Source organism: Asterias rubens, chromosome 6, assembly GCF_902459465.1.
Source record: "Asterias rubens chromosome 6, eAstRub1.3, whole genome shotgun sequence".
Lineage (NCBI taxonomy): Eukaryota > Metazoa > Echinodermata > Asteroidea > Forcipulatida > Asteriidae > Asterias > Asterias rubens.
In genome coordinates, this window is record NC_047067.1 from 18,611,087 (window position 1) to 18,632,779 (window position 21,693).

Sequence of the window (21,693 nt, forward strand, 5' to 3'; positions counted from 1 at the left end):
GCAGTGTAAGCGCTTTATGTAATCCATCATAAACATAAACTGACAAACCTGTAGAAGTTTGAGATCGATCTGCCATCTGGGTCTCGAGAGAATAATGAAAAACCGATTACAAATTTTGCATTGCATCGACGCCAAAACAAAAATGAATATTAGATTATTTATTTCTCATCAAATATGACATTTCAGACGGAAATATTTCAGGGGATGTTTTCTCTTATCATCATTAGACCATGTAAGTTTTACGTAAATTTGTCATCTTCGCGATTTTTGTTTCTTACCGATTCTGTAACGTTCCTTTAAAGGGTTTTGATACCTTTTTTAGATCAAGTTTCTGGCCATGACACGAATCACTACTAACTAGGAATGAAGATGTTTACCTGCAGAAGCTTCAGCTTCAATGGTCGTCAGGTTTTGGGGGGAAAAAGTAAAAAATTACAGAGAAATGTTTTCAGGAAAGCGCGTAAATCTGTTCCATTAATTTTCCATTTGAGACGAAAAATATTTTGAAAAATTGTTTTACTCATTTCTCAAAAACTTCAGCACACTAGCAAGTAATATTTCAAGGGAAGCTTTCTACCATCATTATCATTAAATCGTTTAAGTTTATTGTAAATCTGTGGAGGTCTGTGTTTTGTGTTTTGTGTTATACAAAAAGTACCCGAACCCTGTAACCCCCGACAAAGGTTAGGGAGTGATTTGGGGTGGATCACGTCCAATGTGTTTCCAATTTGGGCGTGAAGGCCTAATACCACAATTGGGTGTAATGATACCCCAATTGGGCGTAGTGATACCCCAATTGGGAGTAATGATACCCCAATTGGGCATAATGATACCCAAACTGGGTAGAGAACCTTCAAATCAGAACAACAAAAATAAGCTTTCATTTGGGATCGTTTTAGGACAAATCTTTTTGGAACGACGCTGTGAAGTGCAAATAATTATCAAAATTTGACTCTGATGTTTCCTTTTTGGGGGACTTTTGGGACGCTACGTATGTACATGTAGCTGGCAGCAGACTGACCAGATAAATCCATTGATATTGGTTATGTGCAGATGATCAGAAAAGAAACAATGACAATTTACATGGTAAGTCTGCTGCCACCTAGCGTTCCAAAGTCTCCCATGAGTATCCTGGCAGTGCATGACAAAATAATGGAGGACACATGATACGTGCTATTAAAAGAACCTATGTGTGTGGTATATGAAATAAATTATTGGCAAACTGCCTTGAGTATGCACCCTTTTAGAAATAATGTTAACTTATCTACAATTTACTCATTAACATGATTAACACATTACAATTGTACAATAGTAATTCATTCACTATGTCAACAGAGTTATCAACAATTTATCAAGAAATAATCTCGGTTGTGGGTAGACAAGGTTGGACTTTCACCTCTGTGTACTAAGGTGACATCCTGGATGTGCATGTAACCCCAAACATCCTATTGCAGAGTAAAAACAAACTTTGGTTTTCAATATTTGTATTGACGACGCTTTTTTTTTTTGTATTTTCTTTGTATTAGCAGGCCTGATCCTTCACAGAGGCAACAAAGGCAATTGCCTCCATGCCCCCTGGTCCTTGCCTTTGGGGGCCCTTGAACAATCCAGTATAAATTTACAATTTCCTCATAGGGTGCCCTTTTGACAAGGGAACAAACTCCTTGGTGCACTTGCCCTTTCAAAAATGAAGCAAACATGCCTGTGGTGGTATTTAGTCACCAGTAAGAGCGCAATATCGGCTGGCTCTGAGGCAGGCCCAGAGACTGTCACAGGGCAATCTGGATCAAGACAGTTTATTTTGAGCGAGATGTTTGTGTGGTACAGATATTTCTCCTACTCTCCAGTAACTAGTGTTGCGACTACTTTAACAAAATGAACGTTGCCAATCATGACTATGTACCTTCTGTGCAGCAACCGACACCCTCAACAATAGAACTTGGTGTACCCTGACACCTTTGATATCCCATCCCATAAGTTAAGTAAAATGACCACACAACAGCAGATAGGTGAACTTCTTTATGCATGGTTAATCAATTTTATTTTTAGCACATGTAAACGTTTTCCCTAAAAGATCTGTTTTCCCTACCCACCAACTCTCTTTCTTTCCAGCATGGTACAGAATCGTTAATATTTGGGTTTTTTTAGGCCTGAATAATCTATTTGAACAAGACTGAAAAAGAAGATCAAAATGTTACAGCTCACTCTGTTAAAAAAACACCTCTGCTCAAGCTTCTTCTTTCTTTTTTTTAGTCAGGGAAAAAAAAAAAATTAAAAATAAAAAAGAAGAAAAAAAATCATCTGACGATATCAAACCGAGCATTCCCAAAGAAGCCAACTTCAAATGCACAAATCCTCTCAAACAGCAAGCGCTTCCAACGAGTGCTGTGTTCACATTATTTATGAACGGGGGTAGGGGAGTATTTACAGGAAACACAGCCAACTATATAGTACACTCCAATAGCACAAGCTATAAAATAAAGCTCCTTGAGTTAGGTTGGTTTTGTCTAGGTCCATTTTCCTTGGAAGTTGAGCGTCTGTTTTTGTTTGGTTTACATTTTCAAACAGACACTATCCATCATTAATTACATCCAGCCGAAGTCACGGGCAACGAGAAACAGATCAGTGATTTTCTTGACGCCGCGAGTGACCTTTTGACCGTTGTCTCCGACTTGCGTCACATCTCAACACTCCATGAGGATGACGTTCATGGCTTTGATCTCCGTGGTAGGGTCTTTAGAGTTTGACGTCTTCAGCTACTCGTAGGTTGTCCAGGGTCTTCTTGATGCGGAGTGCTGTCAGACGGGCTGCAGCGCTGTGATACCAGCACTCCTTCATTACCTTAGCCAAGACACGCAGGGGCTGTCAGGGAGTGAAGAGACAAGGAGTCAATCGTCACTGTTTTCAATTATGGGTTTATACGCAATTTGCAAATCTGCCTTAATTTATAAAATATTCATTATTAGGCCTATGGTCTTAAATAAATAAAAATCACAAAACTTGCAAACTGCTTTTTTTTTTATACAAATTATTGAAATATTCATTATTAGGCCTATGGGTTAAAATACAAATCATAAAACAAATCACAAATTATTGATGTATTCATAAATGTTAAAATTTTCAGCAAGTTTCAGGACCTAACATATTTCCTATTTACTTTGATAAATATTGCAGTAGTGCAATAAAAACACAGCTAAAATGAAAACACTATTCATTATTGAAGGAATTGTCAGCAAGTTTCAGGACCTAACATGTAATTATTTCTTATTTAGGCCTACTCAGATAAACATTGCAGCACTGCCATAAAAACACATCTAATATGATCAAAATATTCATTATTGTTCAATATGTCAGCATGTTTCAGGACCTAACAAATAATAATTTCTTAGCTACTCGGGGGATACACACTGCAGCAGTGCAAAACACAACAATAACAAAAGGAAAACAAAATACTCACAACCACTTTAGTAACGAGAATAATTCAGAATTATATCATCAAATAAAAAAGGGATGACAAACTCAAGGCTACCCTGACATATGAATAGAGAATATTAATAATCATAAATGACGTACTAGGGCAGGAGAAACTGAACTGAATCACATAACTTGTCTAGACAGCAGTAAGCCGTCTTGAATTCAAGATAATATGTAACATGCTCAAACACGAATAGGTTTGCGGTAACACCATGTAATCTCTAAATGAGTTGGGGTGGTTCTGAAAAGAACCATTGGTTTCAACTTTACATTTCGATCAGCATACTCTGATCGTCTTCTGGAGAAAAAAACACATAACCTATATAGAAATTTCACTGAAAAGGACATGTTGTGTACTGTGAAGTATGATTTGATTTGGATCTGATTTGAATTTGTTAGGATAAAAACCTAGTCAAATATACACACACAACAATGGGGGAAAATACAATGAAATAAGACAATCCAAAAAAGTACACAAGAGAAGAAAAAAAAAACAGCACAAAATTTATCAGGGATACCCAAATAAAGCCAATAGCTTAGGCTTATTTCCATTGGGGTCCTTACAAAAGAACCGGCAGAAACAGAATTACACATTCTCTCCAAAAAATCACAGATGATAATATAGTTGAGAGATTTTTCATTACTCAACAATTTGGGAATCTGGAGTATTCCAAAAATTCATCACAGCAAATAATGCAAATGGAGTAATATAGGAACACGTATGTTAAACACACAGATGTAATTGTGCATAAAATGAAAATCCTGAGAATAGGCGTTGATTTCCTCTCTGTCTAGAGAAAGCGGTTAACATGATTAAAGCCTGTAAGCAAAATAATTGCCTTCAAGCACAAACAACTTTGGATCGGCAAAGAAAAGTTACCAGCCAGAACACCGTACAGTTGCCATTGCTGCGACTGGTACTCTTGCCATTTCTTGCTCAGCCAAAAAATTTGCTGAGCAGAATTTTCTGTTATAAACAGCTTCATGAAATTGGGTCCAGATATATACACCAAGCTAGATAACAAAACTTCCACACCGAGAGTCAAATATCAATAGAGCTCCGGAACAAAACAAAACAAGATAATGTTACAGGAAAAGTACGATAGCCCTTCCGGCATGCACAACATGGCATCCCAGCTTTTCATTATTTAGTTGTAGATCCCACATAGGTGTGGGATCTGCACGTACAACTAATAAACAACACAGTTCACACAGCACGTTTTGCGCAATCCCATCTTGTTATAGATCCCACACCCTCGCAAATAACACAGTTCACACGGCCCCTTTTACACAATCCCATTATTTAGATTCAGTAGGATCAATAACAATGAAATCACAACATTGTCAATAGAAGGTGTGAGAAGACAAATAGCAAACCATGAAAAAATGGGGTTAACAACATTGAGATACGTTTATTATACGGTTAACAGATACGGTTAGTGCGACAGATACGGCGTCATTATGGCGTCATACGTGACTCGCTATCCGTAATACGTGCAGACACTGATGTCCTGCTTGCTACACAAAAGTAGGTTACGGATAGCATACAAATACTGACTACTTCAAGTGCTATGGTTAAAACTACCGACTCCTGAGGTGATCCCGGAGTGTTCTATATAGAACGGTCCGGGGATCACTGAGGGAGTCGAAGTTTTAACCATGGCACGAATTAAAGCGGTCAATATTTGTTTTATAACGCCCCAACAGAATATTTATCATCCTCGTACACTCAACGTTCGTATGCGCCTTTCAGATACACAGATGCACAAATGATTGGGTTCGAGGTGGGTAAAAAGACGTCTGGGTACTGCACGCCGTGTGATAGTCGTCGGACTATCACATGGCAACTGATGCACCATCACACGGCCGTCGTTTCTAGTAAAAACAAGACATATCATGTGACGTGCTCTAAACCAATAAAAAGGCAGAATAATTGTAAGGGGTGTTATAACATAACATATGCATATCAATTTGCGTGCGAAACCTCCCTTTTGTCATGTGGCCCACGCATTTTGACAGGGTTTGTAGATGCATGGTTAAATGAAAGCATACCTCAACATTGTTCCATCTGTTCGGTATGGTGGGTCTCTGCCGGTCACCAACGACCACCTTCCTCATGTCCTCAATGGACGGGTCCGATGGAACCATATCGTAGTATGGTAACCTGTATTCTTCATAGATTCCTGCAGTGAGAATCAATCAATAGTCGGATGAATATTCTGATAAAATTAAAGAGTTTAATAATGTACTATTTGCAACTCCCTTTGCGCTCATGGAGACCTGTAGAACACATAATTGAATGGGCTAATTTGATGGTAAACAGTGTCATGAAACCATATCGTAGTATGGTAACCTGTATTCTTCATAGATTCCTGCAGTGAGAATCAATCAATAGTCGGATGAATATTCTGATAAAATTAAAGAGTTTAATAATGTACTATTTGCAACTCCCTTTGCGCTCATGGAGACCTGTAGAACACATAATTGAATGGGCTAATTTGATGGTAAACAGTGTCATGAAATTGGGCACTGGTCGGCTCAAACAATACCTAGAAAAAGAGGGCTGGCATCAATGATCCCAATAGACCATTCCCATGAAATAGGTAAATTGCACCTCAAGCATGCGCACTACTGATAATTTGGTTGGCAAAATGAAGGAACATTACGCCTTTTAGTATGGGGATAATGGTGGCGTGACGCAGACACATTTTTGTGTCTGCCTAGTGCACATCTCTAATGGCTTTTGCCAATCAATAGTGTCTGTATGCATGCGTGAATGTAATAAGCATATTTCATGGGAAGGGTCAATTACCCTACTCTGATTCTCAATTGGGAATGGAATTGTAAGAAATGATTACATGGAAACCACTAGTTCTGTTTAACAATTAAGGAAAATAAGCATAGACACACAACCCTACTACAGAAACATAGCAATTTAAGTTTGCTAACATAACGCAAGTCTCCCTTTTAGCTTCCAATGGTAGAGATAGCTTTGTTATGTTGAAAGATAAAACAAGGAAGATAGTGGAAGTGAAACCTGACCGCATTCCGACATTACGATAACCCCATGGGTCCATTTCAAGGAGCTTTCACGAACAATGTCCTCAATGCTAGAGAAGTAGATCAAAGAGCACAAGTTCCTTATATCTGGAGAAAATAACAACTGATTTTCTTTTTTTAAAAGTCTGAATTCACAAAATAGTCGGATTCAAGCCCGAGCGGTTAAGAGCACCAGATTCAAGCCGAGCGGTTAAGAGCACCAGATTCAAGCCCGAGCGGTTAAGAGCACCAGATTCAAGCCCGAGCGGTTAAGAGCACCAGATTCAAGCCTGAGCGGTTAAGAGCACCAGATTCAAGCCCGAGCGGTTAAGAGCACCAGATTCAAGCCTGAGCGGTTAAGAGCACCAGATTCAAGCCCGAGCGGTTAAGAGCACCAGATTCAAGCCCGAGCGATTAAGAGCACCAGATTCAAGCCCGAGCGGTTAAGAGCACCAGATTCAAGCCCGAGCGGTTAAGAGCACCAGATTCAAGCCTGAGCGGTTAAGAGCACTGGATTCAAGCTCTGGTGTTTTATCAGTATAGTGTGGGTTCAAGTCCCGGTCATGACACTTGCTACCTAAAATTGGAGAGGTAGTGCTTTCTGCTCTACCGGCCAGGCTTCGGACTGATGATACCCAGGCCTACATCCGTATGGACTGTAAAAGGGGTAACCCGTTTCAGCCCTAGGAGTAGGTGGCAACGGCCTCTGGAATAAAAATAATTGTAGCCCAGACCTTGATGTGGCTTTCAGGCCTTGTGTGTCTGGCGACTTGCATTAAAAAAAAAAGTTTTTAAACTGCTCTCAGCTCTCTTAAGAGCATGCAGCCTGTGCTGCGAAATACATAGCGCACTTAGCTACATGTAAATCAATCACAAGAGCCATCCCTCACAGGTAACCATTTATACCCCTGGGTAAAGACAAGCAACAATATAGTAAAACATCTTGCTCAAGGACACAAGTGTCATAACCGGGATTTGTACCCACACTCCGATGACTTAAACCTCCACAACTTGAATTTGATGCTCTAATCCACTAGACCATGACACCCTGTCCCACTTTGGAGTAAAAACTTTTGTGTGGTATAAATATAACATTTTAAAAAAGACGAGGAGTCGGTGAACACCCATACCTCCGATTGAACACCTCCTGGCGATTTCCCAAAATACTAATCCCAGAGAGTACACATCAGCTCGCTTGAACGCTTCGAAATGATTGACGTTGATGGTGTCGTCCAGGACCTCTGGAGGTAGGTATCGTTTAGTACCGATGCGGTTATTGGGCGCTATGTCCACGGTGTCTTTCTCCGAGTCGTGGCGCACGGCGAGGCCGAGGTCGGCAATGGCACACTGGCCGTTTCGCTTGACCAAGATGTTCTTGGTCTTAAGATCTCGGTGAGCAATGGCAGGCTTTCCTGATGTTAAAACAAATAAAAATCATGGTTAATTAATGTTAAAATGTCATCGCAGCATGCTGCTGAAGTGCGACATAATTCACAATTGTTACAAATATTACAATCATTATTAAAATCTTTACAATAGAAAATACATAATAAAAATATGATATACACCCCATAATAAAAGCCTGGCAGAATTGTACGGACAGTTTGATTTATATACAATTAAAAACAAGAAAATGAGAGAAATACAAATTAAGGAGAAATGATGGAATTGATGAGTTTAGACGCAAGAAATATGTTCAGAGTTTAAACGCAATACATGCAGTAAGTATGTACAGGGTGGATTGACCAGAAGTTGATGAGAAAGAATACAGTGTTAAAATATTACTAGACATAAAATTTGAATGGAACAGAAGACCAATGAATTGAAACAACCACATGAATTTTTAACTTTCGACTCAAAGCATCATGACGATAGAGAAGTTATTCTTAACATTTAAAAACAATGAAAATAATATTAAGCCACAACAATACAATACAAAATATACCTGAAAATTACACATAATCCCAACTTTCAAAATTCACATTGTTACATAGTAACAGTAATAATAGTGTCAATTAATATAGTAGTATGATATTATTTAGTATGCTCCTTAAAACCTAGCGCATGTGTGGGCAATGTTGTCTTCAATCACGACTATATTTATGAGATGTTAACTTTGCATCAGGGATACAGAATCTTAATTTTGGTATTGTTGTCAAAACTCTGCAAGTCTTGCATTTATTCAAAAAGATTTGTGACTGCTTTTGTCCCACGTTCATTGCTTTTAATACGTTGCCATTGGATCGGTCGAGTTGGTCTTTGAAAAGCGTTTGAAACCGTTTGTTATAAAATGTACATGGTTAGATAGATAATTTAAAGGTAGAATATTTTACTCCATAAAATGGCCGACGTAAAAGGAAAGCCGTGCAATTTCGAGTGATACTTGTGTGGATCATTGTATTCTACTTTTAAACTATCTTTCTAACCATTTGCATTTCGTAACAAACGGTTTCAAACCCTTTTCAAAGACCAACTAGACCGATCCGAGGCAACGCATTCCTTTTAAGGATTTTGGTACTTTTTTAAAAAGTCCACAGATTTCATTAAGCTTACAGGGTTTGAAGATAATGATAGTGGAAAGCTTCCCTCAGATATTACTAACTGAGGTTCTGTAGTTTTTGAGAAATGGGTAAAGTCACAAAATAATTTTCTCAAAAACTACAGCACCTCAGTAAGAAAATTTTCCAGGGAGGCTTTCTACTATCATAATCTTCAAACTGTGTAAGTTTAGTGTAACTGTAAATCTGTGGACATTGTGTTTTGTGTTAGGAAAAAGTACATAGACCCTTTAATTGGGTCCAAATGCGCACAAGAATGACTTTAGTACACGAACCTTGCATTCCGACAATTTCTACATGAAGGTGTGCCAGTCCGTTGGCTGTGGAGTACGCAAGTCGGATCATGCCAGCCGTATCCACTGTGGTCATGTTCAGGTAATCAAACAGGGAGCCATTCTCCATGTGGTCTGTTACCAACAGAAGCTGGGTTACCATACCACTATCTGCAAACACACAAACAAAAAAAGCCATTAGTCAGTTGGGAAGTCAGGTTGGCGCAGTGGTGTCTTGCCTCTGGGGACCCCGGTTCGAATCCGATCAGGGGCACTACATGTATGTGGCTTGGGTCGTTCAGTCCCTACTTGAGTTTGTTGGTTTTCCCTAGAACAATTCTCTGGGGTTTTTCTCCCACTTCTAAAACTTATTCATTGTCTTCTCACCTTGTCTAGATGATGAAAAGGCTTTGACAAGTTTTATTACAGATGTGCATGTATGTAGATGTACCACAATTTTTTTTTTTTAATGCGACTTGAACACCCAGCAGGGTGGATATGTGCGCATTATAAGTCTTATTATTATTATTTATTAGATGTAGAACGGAACCTAAATTTTTGGAAGTTACACATTCCGACTTGAATACATGCCATGTTTCAGCTTGATCAAGCATTTTTTAAATGTAAATATTATACAAATATAACATGGTTTGAAGGTGACTAGTCGATATCAGCTCCCCGAGTTATTGGAAGTTGACAAACTAGTTCCTAAGGTGAAGCCAAGGGAACTAGTTCGTCAACTTCCAATACCGAGGGGAGCTCATCGACTAGTCACCCAAAATAAACCATGTTATATTTGTTTTACTATACTTCATACCGGAACATGAGTTTTGAGCAAGAGAAAATGATGACTGTGAAACAAAATGCACATGAAGTTTGTTCATGTGTTGGATGTCGCTAAGAGAGCGCTGTTCGTGCGTGTATACAAAACAGTGCCACGATCAATAGCGCCCGGGGATGCGCAATGGTAGTGCGCATGACAAGTCGAATAGCTCCCGGGAAACTATTACTTGTCATAAGCATTTACCACTTGCGTGAATACTCCTGTGCGCGCTTGGTAGTTAACACCTGGCACGTGGTGATGAATTGACCAATGAGAACTCAACTCTTGGTCATGAATATGTATGAGGTATAGTAAAAATCTTTAAAAACTGCAACAATAATGAACACTTAGAAAAGCGTGGATATCCACAACAGTGCTCAGAGCGCTAATACAAACAATAACATAGGCCCTATGATTACAATAATCAAAATGCAAATGTAAGCCTAAGCTAAGAAGAAATCCAAAATACAATAAATAAAGGTACTTAAAATACAAATTAAAATATAAATACACAGGTAAAATAAAATTCAGTTACTCAGACACTTGATTAAAAAGATGATCAAGATATTTTTTAAATTGGGTTAAAGAAACCGATGATTATACTTGTGCTGGCAATTTGTTCCATAGGCGTGGCGCAACATGTGAGAAAACTTGGTCTCCCTCGGAATTGGAAGGATTGTAGATTGGGTTTTGTCAACAAAATGCTGATCTATTGCAGCATTTTTTTTAAAAGAAAGACACAGTACAAAGCACTATGTGCATGTTGCAGCTCAATACAGAGTCAAATCCATCCATGTTTGGCATGGTGGCATCGAGAATCAACCGGGTGGTACCGTGGTAAGACCGCTTTCGCAAGGAACGCCGGACAATTAATAACGGATCATTTAACACGAGGGAGTGCACATGGTTTGTTATGACAAAAATTGGTACCTACTACAAAAATTACACAATGTTTGTGTTAAGCGTGTACAAAATTGATGCCTTTCACACAAAGCTCATTTTGTAATATTTCACACACGTTGAGAAAATAATTCGCCAGAAATATTGTTTTGTTGTTTTTGTGTGAAAAAGGGCTTTCTACTTAAGCCATACAAGCATTTTACACTGTTTCAATAAAATAATTCTTCATAGTGGAACTCCCACATCAGTTATTATCTTGAAGAGGGGGTGGGGGGTAGGAGTGGGGATTGTACAAACAACGATTGTGGGACTAAGTGTATCAAAGTGCCACAACAACATTTGCCCATCTGTTGTGAACATTAGACCCAGTTTCATAATGCAGGAAAAACAAAATTAAATTCCTTATCGCGATAAGTAGCCATACAAGTCCCCATCTGACATTCATTGTTGATGAGTGGTTTGCTGTTAAATATTATGACCTTTGTGGCTCTTCATATACAGAGCATTGAACAAATAATATTTATGATAATATCTAATAATAACTGTGAGAGTAAATCTGCTACAGAAGGCAGCATTTTTGAGAAAAAGCAAGGATCCTAGGAAAAGGTTGAGATCTAAGGCTACGTGAGGTTCGCCCGACTTGAAGAGTTACATGTACCAGCGCAAAGGAAATTTTAGTCTTTCTTTTGCATACTGTGATAAAATGAAAGATATTGAAGACTTACAAAGCGCATAATGTCTATCAAAGGAGCTCAAGGCACAGTAATAATACAATAGAAAGAAGAAAAATGAGACCCCCAAAAAAAGGATACAAAAGAAAAGTATAGATATTGGCTTGGTGAGAAGGCCTTTTTAGCGGATATCATATTCTGAGAAACCGAAAGGCTTTCCTTTTCAGCTTTCCCAGGGTTGGTTAAAGGCAGTGGACACTATTATTGGTAATTGTCAAAGACCAGTCGTCTCACTTGGTGTATCTCAACATATGCATAAAATAACAAACCTGTGAAAGTTTGCGCTAAATTGGTCGTCGAAGCTGCGAGATATGAATGAAATAAAAAACACCCTTGTCACACGAAATTGTGTGCTTTCAGATGCTTGATTTCGAGACCACTAATTCTAAATCTGAGGTCACGAAATCAAATTTGTGGAAAATTACTTCTTTCTCGAAAACTACGTTACTTCCGAGGGAGCCGTTTCTCACAATATTTTATACTATCAACAGCTCCCCATTACTCGTCACCAAGTAGGGTTTTACGCGAATAATTATTTTGAGTAATTACCAGTAGTGTTCATCGCCTTTAATATGAAATAAATCTACCTGCAAGCCAGCAGATAAACTACACCCACACACACACGGAATGCAGTAGTATTATTGACTATTCAAAGGTATGAACAAGTCACTTACAATTCCTTGACACACACAGGGGGTTAAAGTCAGTACTGACAACAAAAGTCTGAAACTGGGAATCAACAACTTAAACATGTTAAAGGCACTGGACACCATTGGTAAATGTCAAAGACTAGTCTTCTCATTTGGTGTATCTCAACATATGCACAAAATAACAAACCTGTGAAAATTTGAACTCAATTGGTCGTCGGAGTTGAGAGATTTTACTGGAAGAAAAAACACCCTTGTCACACAAAGTTGTGTGCTTTAAGATGCGTGAGGTATCAAAATCAATTCAAATATTTTAGGGAGAAATAACTTCTTTCTACCTAAGAGGGAGCCGTATCTCACAATGTTTTATACTATCAGCATCTCTCCATTGATCGCTAACAAGTAAGTTTTTATGCTAACAATTATTTTGAGTAATTACCAATAGTGTCCATGCCTTTAAGAGGCAAGTTGAAATCATCTCATTTCTACCTTTTTTTTTCCAATAACCCCTGGGGATTGTATTGTACAAAGCTTTTTAGAACAGTGTCCTCGGCAATCGAGGAGATCAGAGAGCAGAATTTCTTCAGCAACGGCTGATTTATTTTGCCAGACGGACATAAAATGTCTGATTTCAAACAAAAAATGATATTTCACTTCTATATACGTACAAGATGCAAACGTACAAAAATGTTGTAGACAAGTTTCAATGCAGAAATGAAATTGAAATGTGAAGAGATAGTTATTTTTCAAAAGTATACCTTTGGTTTTTGGAACCGTTCGATTGTTTTAATCCTATAATGGAGACATATACATGTACAAATTCATTTCAAAAGATGTTAGTATTCTTGAGATATTGTCAAAAATCTGAAGTGGCAATGTCCGAAAAAAATTATCCAAAGAAGGAAAAGATCAAAATCTTGGGAAAGTTTCAATGCAGAAATGAAATTGAAATGTTTTTCTTTGAAACACAACATTCCTTTGACGAGAACTGGGCCCAATTTCATAGAGCTGCTAAGCACAAAATTTTGCCAAGCATGAAATTTCTTCCCCGATAAAAACAGGATCACCAGCCAAATTTCCATTTGTTGCATAGTGCTCGTTACTGGTATTCGGCTTTTGTTTGCTTATCCTGAAAATCACACGGAAATTTGGTTGGTAAACCCGTTTTTATCAAGGAAGAAATTTCATGCTAAGCAAATTTTTGTGCTTAGCAGCTCTATGAAAGTGGGCCCTGCAGTGCTTCTTACCAAGTAAGTTTTCACAGTCACTTATTTTTTTTAGTAATTGCCAGAGGCACTGTGCAATATTGGTAATTACTCAAAATAATTGTTTGCATAAAAACTTACTTGGTAACAAGCAATGGAGATTTGTTGATAGATCAAAACATTGTGAGAGATTGCTCCTTCTAAAATAACATAATTTTTTGGACAGAAGTAATTTTCCATAAAAATATCTGAATTGATTTGAGACCTCAGCATCTGAAAGCCAACAACTTGTGAGACAAGGGTGTATTCTCTCACAATGCATAATGTTGAGATACACGAAGTGAGAGGACTGGTATTTGACAAATTACAAAAGGTGTCCATGGCCTTTAAAGGCAGTGGACACTATTGGTAATTACTCAAAATAATTATTATCATAAAACCTTTCTTGGTGATGGGTAATGGGGAGAGGTTGATGGTATAAAACATTTTGAGAAACAGCTCCCTCTGAAGTGCCATAGTTTTCGAGAAAGAAGTATTTGTCCACAAATTTGATTTCGAGACCTCAGATTTAGAACTTGAGGTCTCGAAATCAACCATTTAAATGCACACAACTTCGTGTGACAATTGTGTTTTTTCTTTCATTATTATCTCGCAAGTTCGATGACCGATTGAGCTCAAATTTTCAAAGGTTTGTTATTTTATGCATATGTTGGAGATACACCAACTGTGAAGGCTAGTCTTTGACAATTACCAATAGTGTCCACTGCCTTTAAATAAATTACATGTAAATTAAATTCTCATAATAGGATCCTTAAAAAGCTTGGCCAGACGCATTAAGTGTGGAGGAGGAAATCTCTGAATTCCCCCGGCTCTTACGAACATTTACATCACTATAAATACAACAAACTGCCAGGGAAGGACACAAAATGGAATACTTAATTCCCCATCTTTTTCCATTATTCATGAGCATTTGAAATCAAAAAGCCATTCACGTAACAATAAAGCATATTGTGCCCTTGAGCAAGGCACTTAACCATAATTGATTCATACAAAAATGGGAAAGTAGTGCGTTCTGTTCTACAAGCCATGTCCTAGTTAATGAGCCCAAGTCTACATCTACTGTGAAGGGGGTTACCCTATTTCAGCCCCAGGAGTACAAGTAGGTGGCAACAGGCCCCTGACAGTTGATTTGGCCGACAGCCCAAATCAGTTAGTGTAGCCCTCACCTTAAAATGGCCGCCTGCTGTGATGTTAGGCGATATCTCATTAGAAAACAAATTTACAATAAAAATCATATCAAACATTCAAAGGTGCCATATTTTTTAAAGAAACTAAGTTAAAGTGTTATCAATCTGTTTGGAAAGCAAGCATGAACAAGTGCGTTTCTAGTTTCTGTTGGAAGAGAGTAATGTTTTGCATTTGTCTCAGCTCTTCAGGAAGTGAGGTCCTAAGCTGGAAAGTTCAGTAGGACAAAGGCAAACAGAAATCTGGTAAAAAAGCAGGCCTGACACCGATCCTATTTGTTTCTCCCTACCTTTATTGTCAGCAGCAATGAAGCCTAGAATGTTCTCATGGCGCAGCATAACCGTTTGATAGATCTCCGCCTCCCGGAACCAAGATCGTTCCTCCCTGGAGGAAAAGATTTTGACGGCGACATATTCTCCTCTCCATCGTCCCTTGTAGACTTCCCCGTAGCGGCCTTTACCGATGCACTCAATCAGCGTGATCTGTCTGGCGATGGTGCGCTGAACGAGCAGCGGTAAACCTGGAAAGACAAGGGTAGAGGAGTAACAATCAAAAGTCTGAAAAGTTATAAACTCATTTACAGCTCCATAGACTACACAACACTATGGAGGAAATGCCCTCTGTTGCCCTGGTCTTTGCCTTGACGACCATTAGAGTTTCCCATAGATAACACTTTAAGTTTTTACAATGGAAGTTCCCTTAACTAAATTTTGAAAAAGTCATACACTCATTTCCAGCTCCACAGACTCCAGGCCTGGAATTACACATAGGCCATGGATAGCAATGGCTTCTGTTGCCCTTGGTCATGGCCTTGGTGCCCCTTCAAAAGTTTCCCATAGACTCTAAGATTTTACAATGGAGTGCCCTTCACAATATGAAAATGGCCTTGCCCTCTGAAAAAAATGTTAAAATTCCAGGCCTGAGACTCTACACAGATCAAAACACACATCCCAAACATATCTGTCAAACATTCAAAAATAAAAGGACCACACACAAAGCAATTTACAGGCAACCAGTTCCAGGCGATCTCCTAAAAAAGGGCATTTACATTTCAACGTTCACATTATAACCTTTGGGACCGTAAGACATCGTTTGAAAAATTACTCCTTTGTAACCCAAGTTGTCCTGCAGCATGCACTGCAGTTGGTTGCCTCCAAGTTGCCTGTAAAAGTTGCCTCGTGTGACAACGCCCTAAAGATGGATCTAAACAACTATAATACAGCTAATAATCACTTACGCATTTTAATAGTCTAGAAGAGTCGATATATTAATCCTTACTTGAGCCTTATTTTATAATGTATTTCAAGACGGCAGTAACAAACCCTAAAGGTGCTCTAAGTAAATTGTATCCAAGTTATGGTTTTGTTCCTTACAAATCTTGTGTCACCCAACTTATGAATGTGTATCATTCATGGGCTACAACTTTAGATAAGCGTAGTCCCCCAAGGATTGATGCAGTTTTCTTGGATATGAGCAAAGCCTTTGATCGTATGCCCCACCATATACTTGTTCGTAAACTTGCCAGTAACTTTAACATCCGTGGATCTCTCTGGAGCTGGATGAAAGATTTTCTGGTTGATCGTCAACAAAGAATCACATTTGTTGGTATGAACTCCTCATGGTCCGTAGTTAGCTCTGGTGTTCCTCAAGGAAGTGTTCTTGGGCCTCTGTTATTCAATTTATTCACCAATGATATATCTTACAACCTCAGTTCTAACTGTGTTCTTTTCGCTGATGATGTATTAATTTATCGTCCAATCCGTTCCTGTTTAGATGTAAGTTCCCTCCAGCATGACCTCGATGAGCTAAGCACTTGGAGTGTTTCCAATGGTATGACGTTTAACCCTACAAAGTCCAAAATCATGCATATTTCCCGTAAACACTCTCTCGACCCCCCTGTTTACACTCTTTCAGGTTTTCCTGTGCAACCCACATCCTCTGTCAAATACCTTGGAGTCACTCTGAATGCTCAGCTTTCTTGGAATAATCATGTAAAAAATGTTGTTTCAAGTGCCAATAGAACATTGGGCCTCATTAAGACCATTGCTTTCAATTCTTCTGTTTCAGCTAAGTTCTGTCTTTATAAATCCCTAGTTCTCCCAATTTTAGAATATGGCATGCCAGCTCGGCTCCCTCATACATCTCTCCAGACTCAGGCCCTCGAACGGGTACAAAAACGTGCTACTCGGTTTATTCTTGGGCAGAGGATGGGTGAGATGTCCTACCCCGATAGACTTAAGTCCCTCAACTGGTCGTCTCTGTCAATTCGTCGTAATTTTTCTGTTTTATATTATCATTAAGTGTAAGTTTAACCTTATTCAATGCGATGTGGCAGACATCATTTCTGTCAACCATAGATATCCTAATGTTCTCACCTTCAAACACCTGTATGGTAGAACCGATGCTCTGCACTTATCTGCTTCTCATCTTTTTCCCTACCTTTGGTCTAGTTTGCCAGAAAACATTCGTAATTCACTACTGCTTTTGCCCTTCCACAGCTTTCTCAAATCACTTAGATTTTCTGTCTGTCAACCTCATGAATCTACTGAATAGTAGCTTTAGCCCTATCACTTGTGCAATATTTTAAGTCGTTTTAATTTATCTACAAGTTTAGGTTTTATTTATTTATTTATTTCCCTTTATTGTTTATCCTTACCCCATCTGTTATTTTTACTTATTTATTTATTTTTAATTTAATTTATTTTTTATTCTTAATATATATTTAGCATTTTCTATTGATTTTTAATTTTCTGCTTTTATTATTGCTTTGTGTACTATATTATGTTAAATCTATATTAATTTTATTGTGTACCCCAGGTGTGGGGCAACAGATCTACGGATCATAGTATGTATTTGCTTTTGTTGTCCCTTGCCCATCTTGGGGTATAATGTTGTCAATGTATTTTGTTTTGTACTGTTATGGCGAATAAAATAATAATAATAATAATAATTGTCTGGAACATGCTAACATGACAAAGACTCAGGAAACAGAGAATAAAGACTTCCCACATAATTTTTTTTTTTCCAAGGCTTTGTGGCTGATCAGAAATCTCATGAGACGTTCACCAGACGACAGTGTGATTTTATGCAATTAGTGACTTGAACAGAAGTCTCTTTTTTTTTCTTCGTCTTTTTTTAAATGCGTCATAACACTACAGTTTGGTTCATTCGGGTTATGTCTGTCTTTATATTGGTCTTCCGGTAAAGGGAACTCTGCAAACTCCCACAAGGGGATAAAAACACCAAGCTGGCAACAGCCAATCTCTCTCACACAAATTTCTATGTTAAAGGAACACATTGCCTTGGATCGGTCGAGTTGGTCTTTGAAAAGCGTTTGTAACCATTTCCTAAAAAATGCATCTGATTAGAAAGATATTTTAAAAGTAGAATATAATGATCCACACAAGTATCACTCGAAATTTACCTAGTCGACAAACACGGTCAGCCATTTATGGGAGTCAAATTTTTGTGGATCATTGTATTCCTAACAATTGGTTACAAACGCTTTTCAAAGACCAACTCGACCGATCCAAGGCAACGCATTCCTTTAAGTTGCACAAATCAAGAAATTGTGATCCACTAGACGACAATACTTATTTCGGCCATTTAGCTTGGTAAGATTCGAAGCCACAGCCTTGTAATTGCAGGTCCTGCAGTCTAACTACTGGACCACGATTCTCTCTGCTTTAATAGACTTTGTAAAGCCAGCGCAAATATTCAAACCTCCAGGATCGAGTTGACCCAATCATGTCGAGTTGGTCATGTGTGCGATTCTGTTTCTTCTACTTTAGTTCAACATAGTTTATGGCTTTTAAAAAAATCAAGTATTGTTGCCAAAGCAAGTGATCTACATGTTATTTCTTTACGCTTTCATCTTTCATGCGCCGACTGGTCACCAGCAACAGGTTCAAATCCGATACATGGAAAGGTTTGCAGTAACACCATGTAATGACTATCTCTGAAAAGAACCGTTGGTTTTAACTCAATGTTTCGATCAGTACACTCTGATCGTCTTCTGGAAAAAGGGTTCAAATCCCATTAAAAAAAATTGTTGTAAAACAAAGAAGATTGCATAACCACATAGTCTTGAGAATGGGAAAGAAGACTCTTGGGGGTGCTACACAGTGACCTATTAAGGTTTTTTTTTTTTTTTTTTTGTGGTGGTGGTTCTATAGGTTCTTAAGATGTTCAGTAGGTTTCTATAGAATTTTTTGTAGAAATTCTATAGATTATTTTTATAGAATTCTATAGAACTCTATACAATTGTTCTTTAGTGGGCAAATTTTCTAAAGAATCGTATAAAGAAACTCGGATTCTCTATAGAAATTCTATAGGCTTTGTGTAGAAACTGTATAGAAATTTTATATAGATGTTCTATATATTTTTCTAAAGAATTGTTTATAGAAATTCTATAGATTTTTTTTTATAGAATTCTATAGAACTTCTTAGTAAGGGGGGGGGGGTATTTTGAACAAACAAATCAATTTATCACTAAAATAAAAACAGTGCATGACAAATTGGGTACAATTTGCTACCTGAACCGGAGCTGGAGGTTGCAGTGTTGTGGATGTCACTCAACGTCCATCCTACAGGAATGCCCGGGCTGTGATGGCCGCAGATGAGCGGCAGGTCGTTATGTGACCGACCGTGGGTCGTCGACCTCTGCCACAGGTACCAGCGGACGGTCATCAGGAACAACGCCGCCAGGCAGAAGATGGTGATGGGGATGGCAATGGCCAGAGCCAAGTTGACCATTGATATTTTCTGGCTAGGTGGAGAGTTGAAACCTGAGGAGAAAAAAAATCATCAGATTAATTCAGTTATGATATGGAAGAATTGTTAAATTTACCATAAAAACAAAGTTAAAAAAAAGGAGTTATACGCGATTGGTAGAGCTAACAAAATAGTCAAAGTCCCGTGTTTTTGTTTTGTGTGATCAACAGTTACTTCTTTCTCAAAAACTATGTTACCTCAGAGGGAGCGTTTTCTCACAATGTTTTATACTATCATCAGCTCTCCATTGCTCGTTACCAAGTAAGGTTTTTATGCTAAACATTATTTTGAGTTATTACCAATAGTGTCCAGTGCCTTTAAACAAATGTGTCACATTAGTAATTTGTAAAAGACCAGTATCCACATGTAACCATAGGTTCGCCTCAAGAAGTAACGGAACCGAAAATAATTAAAAACTCATTTTTTACATTTTTACAGACACACACTTGATGTGACTCTTGATAAGAATCGAAATCACAGAAGTTGCAGAAAAGTGTCTCCGAGTTCAACTTCACACACCCAGATTAGCATCAATAGACTTTGCAGGGGGGGGGGGGATGGGCACAAATTCTGTATTTCTTGCAAACAACTGGAAGCCGATTTTCTTCAATTTATTGTTGAATTGATTTTAGCTTTATATGATGTTTTAATTAGCATTACATTTCCAACAACATGTTATTTTCATGCTCATAAACAATGTTTAACTTAAATAAAGGACGAAAAACAAAACCTCCCCATGTTGAACTCCTTAAGGTAGGGACCATAATGGTTCCAGAAGTTCGAATATGCGCAAGGTTTGCACAGTCTTATAGATAGACGATGTGACCTGTGACAACACATGTTTACAAAAGAGCCACAGAGCCTGGACTTCTTGCAGGCATGATTTGTACACAGCTCAATGGAAGAAAACATAAAATCTTAAAGTTTATGGAGATTGCACTGTCTAATTCTTATCAACTTTTGATGAAAGGGGGCACATCTCAAAACTTGTCCAGCTTTTACTTTCATAATTCTTGGTTTTACGTGGAAATTATGACAAAAAATGTCAACTTTCCCATATGACCTGTGCAGTATTGTGCCTGCCAGAATACTTAAAGAATGTACAAGGTCACACTTATTGTAAACAAGGTTCACATGGTCTATACCAATTATTGCATTCAACCTACCCTTGCAGGATCTTGTGCAAAAGTCTTCGTCATAGAATATGTTATCAGTACCACCACATCCGCTGTAGATATACGGCTGGCATTGATCTACCGTCATGTTATAAAACCAGACGTTCACTTGACTGTCACAATCGCCATACAGCGGCTTCATCGAACAGCGTTCTGAAATGGAGCAGAGAGAAATGTTATTGTGACAATTATGAGAAGTAGGGACTCAGGGTTTATATTTCATACAGAAGCTAAGCAAAGGGAGGGGGGGGGGGCAAATATGCCAAAGTTGCTTACCAATCTTAGGCTCTTCTGTTGGGAGAGGCAAGAGTTTCATATCTTTAATCAACTCCCTATTGCAGTAATCGGTGTCCGAGCAACACATGGACATGTAGTAGGTGTTCGGCTGCGGGTTCAGGCAACCGAAGCGCCGCTCTGGTGGACCCTTGGGGTTGTCTTCACAAAGAAGTAACGTCATCTCTTTCTGTTTGGATTAAAAATACAATCAAGAGCCGCATTAACAATCACAAATGGCCCACAGACACGACATATTACCGGGGCTCAATTTCATATAGCCTGTAAGCAAAAAACTTACTAAGCACAGAATAGTATTGCTTAGCAGAAACAGGTTACCAGCCAAAATTAAATTAATTTGCATTGTTGAGGCTAAATGGCCCACTCAATTAAATGGGTAATTCTCTGGGGAACATGTTTGTACCGCAGCAAAATTGAAGGGCACCACAGCAAAAGCTCAGGACACCATGACAATTGCTCTGGGTGTGGTGGGTCAATTTGAGGCCTGAACAAGCAATGGCAGCCATAGTAAACATGTTCAAAATTACTTTTTCAAATCTGTGATGGCCTTTGTACAT

The 21,693-nt window shown here is 38.4% G+C and overlaps 1 protein-coding gene across 1 annotated transcript in view; it reads right to left on the reverse strand.

Moving 5' to 3' along the window:
* Window positions 1-585: 585 nt before the first annotated feature.
* Window positions 586-21,693, reverse strand: part of LOC117291208 (TGF-beta receptor type-1-like) — a 41,769-nt gene continuing 20,661 nt past the window's right edge. Inside the window, exons 3-10 of the mRNA XM_033772806.1 lie at window positions 21,119-21,305; window positions 20,834-20,995; window positions 19,430-19,681; window positions 15,184-15,414; window positions 9,347-9,514; window positions 7,644-7,925; window positions 5,527-5,657; window positions 586-2,862 (exon numbers count right to left, since the gene is read on the reverse strand). Coding sequence (XP_033628697.1) covers window positions 2,737-2,862; window positions 5,527-5,657; window positions 7,644-7,925; window positions 9,347-9,514; window positions 15,184-15,414; window positions 19,430-19,681; window positions 20,834-20,995; window positions 21,119-21,305 — 1,539 coding nt within the window. The 3' untranslated portion in view covers window positions 586-2,736. The remainder of the gene's footprint in view (window positions 2,863-5,526; window positions 5,658-7,643; window positions 7,926-9,346; window positions 9,515-15,183; window positions 15,415-19,429; window positions 19,682-20,833; window positions 20,996-21,118; window positions 21,306-21,693) is intronic.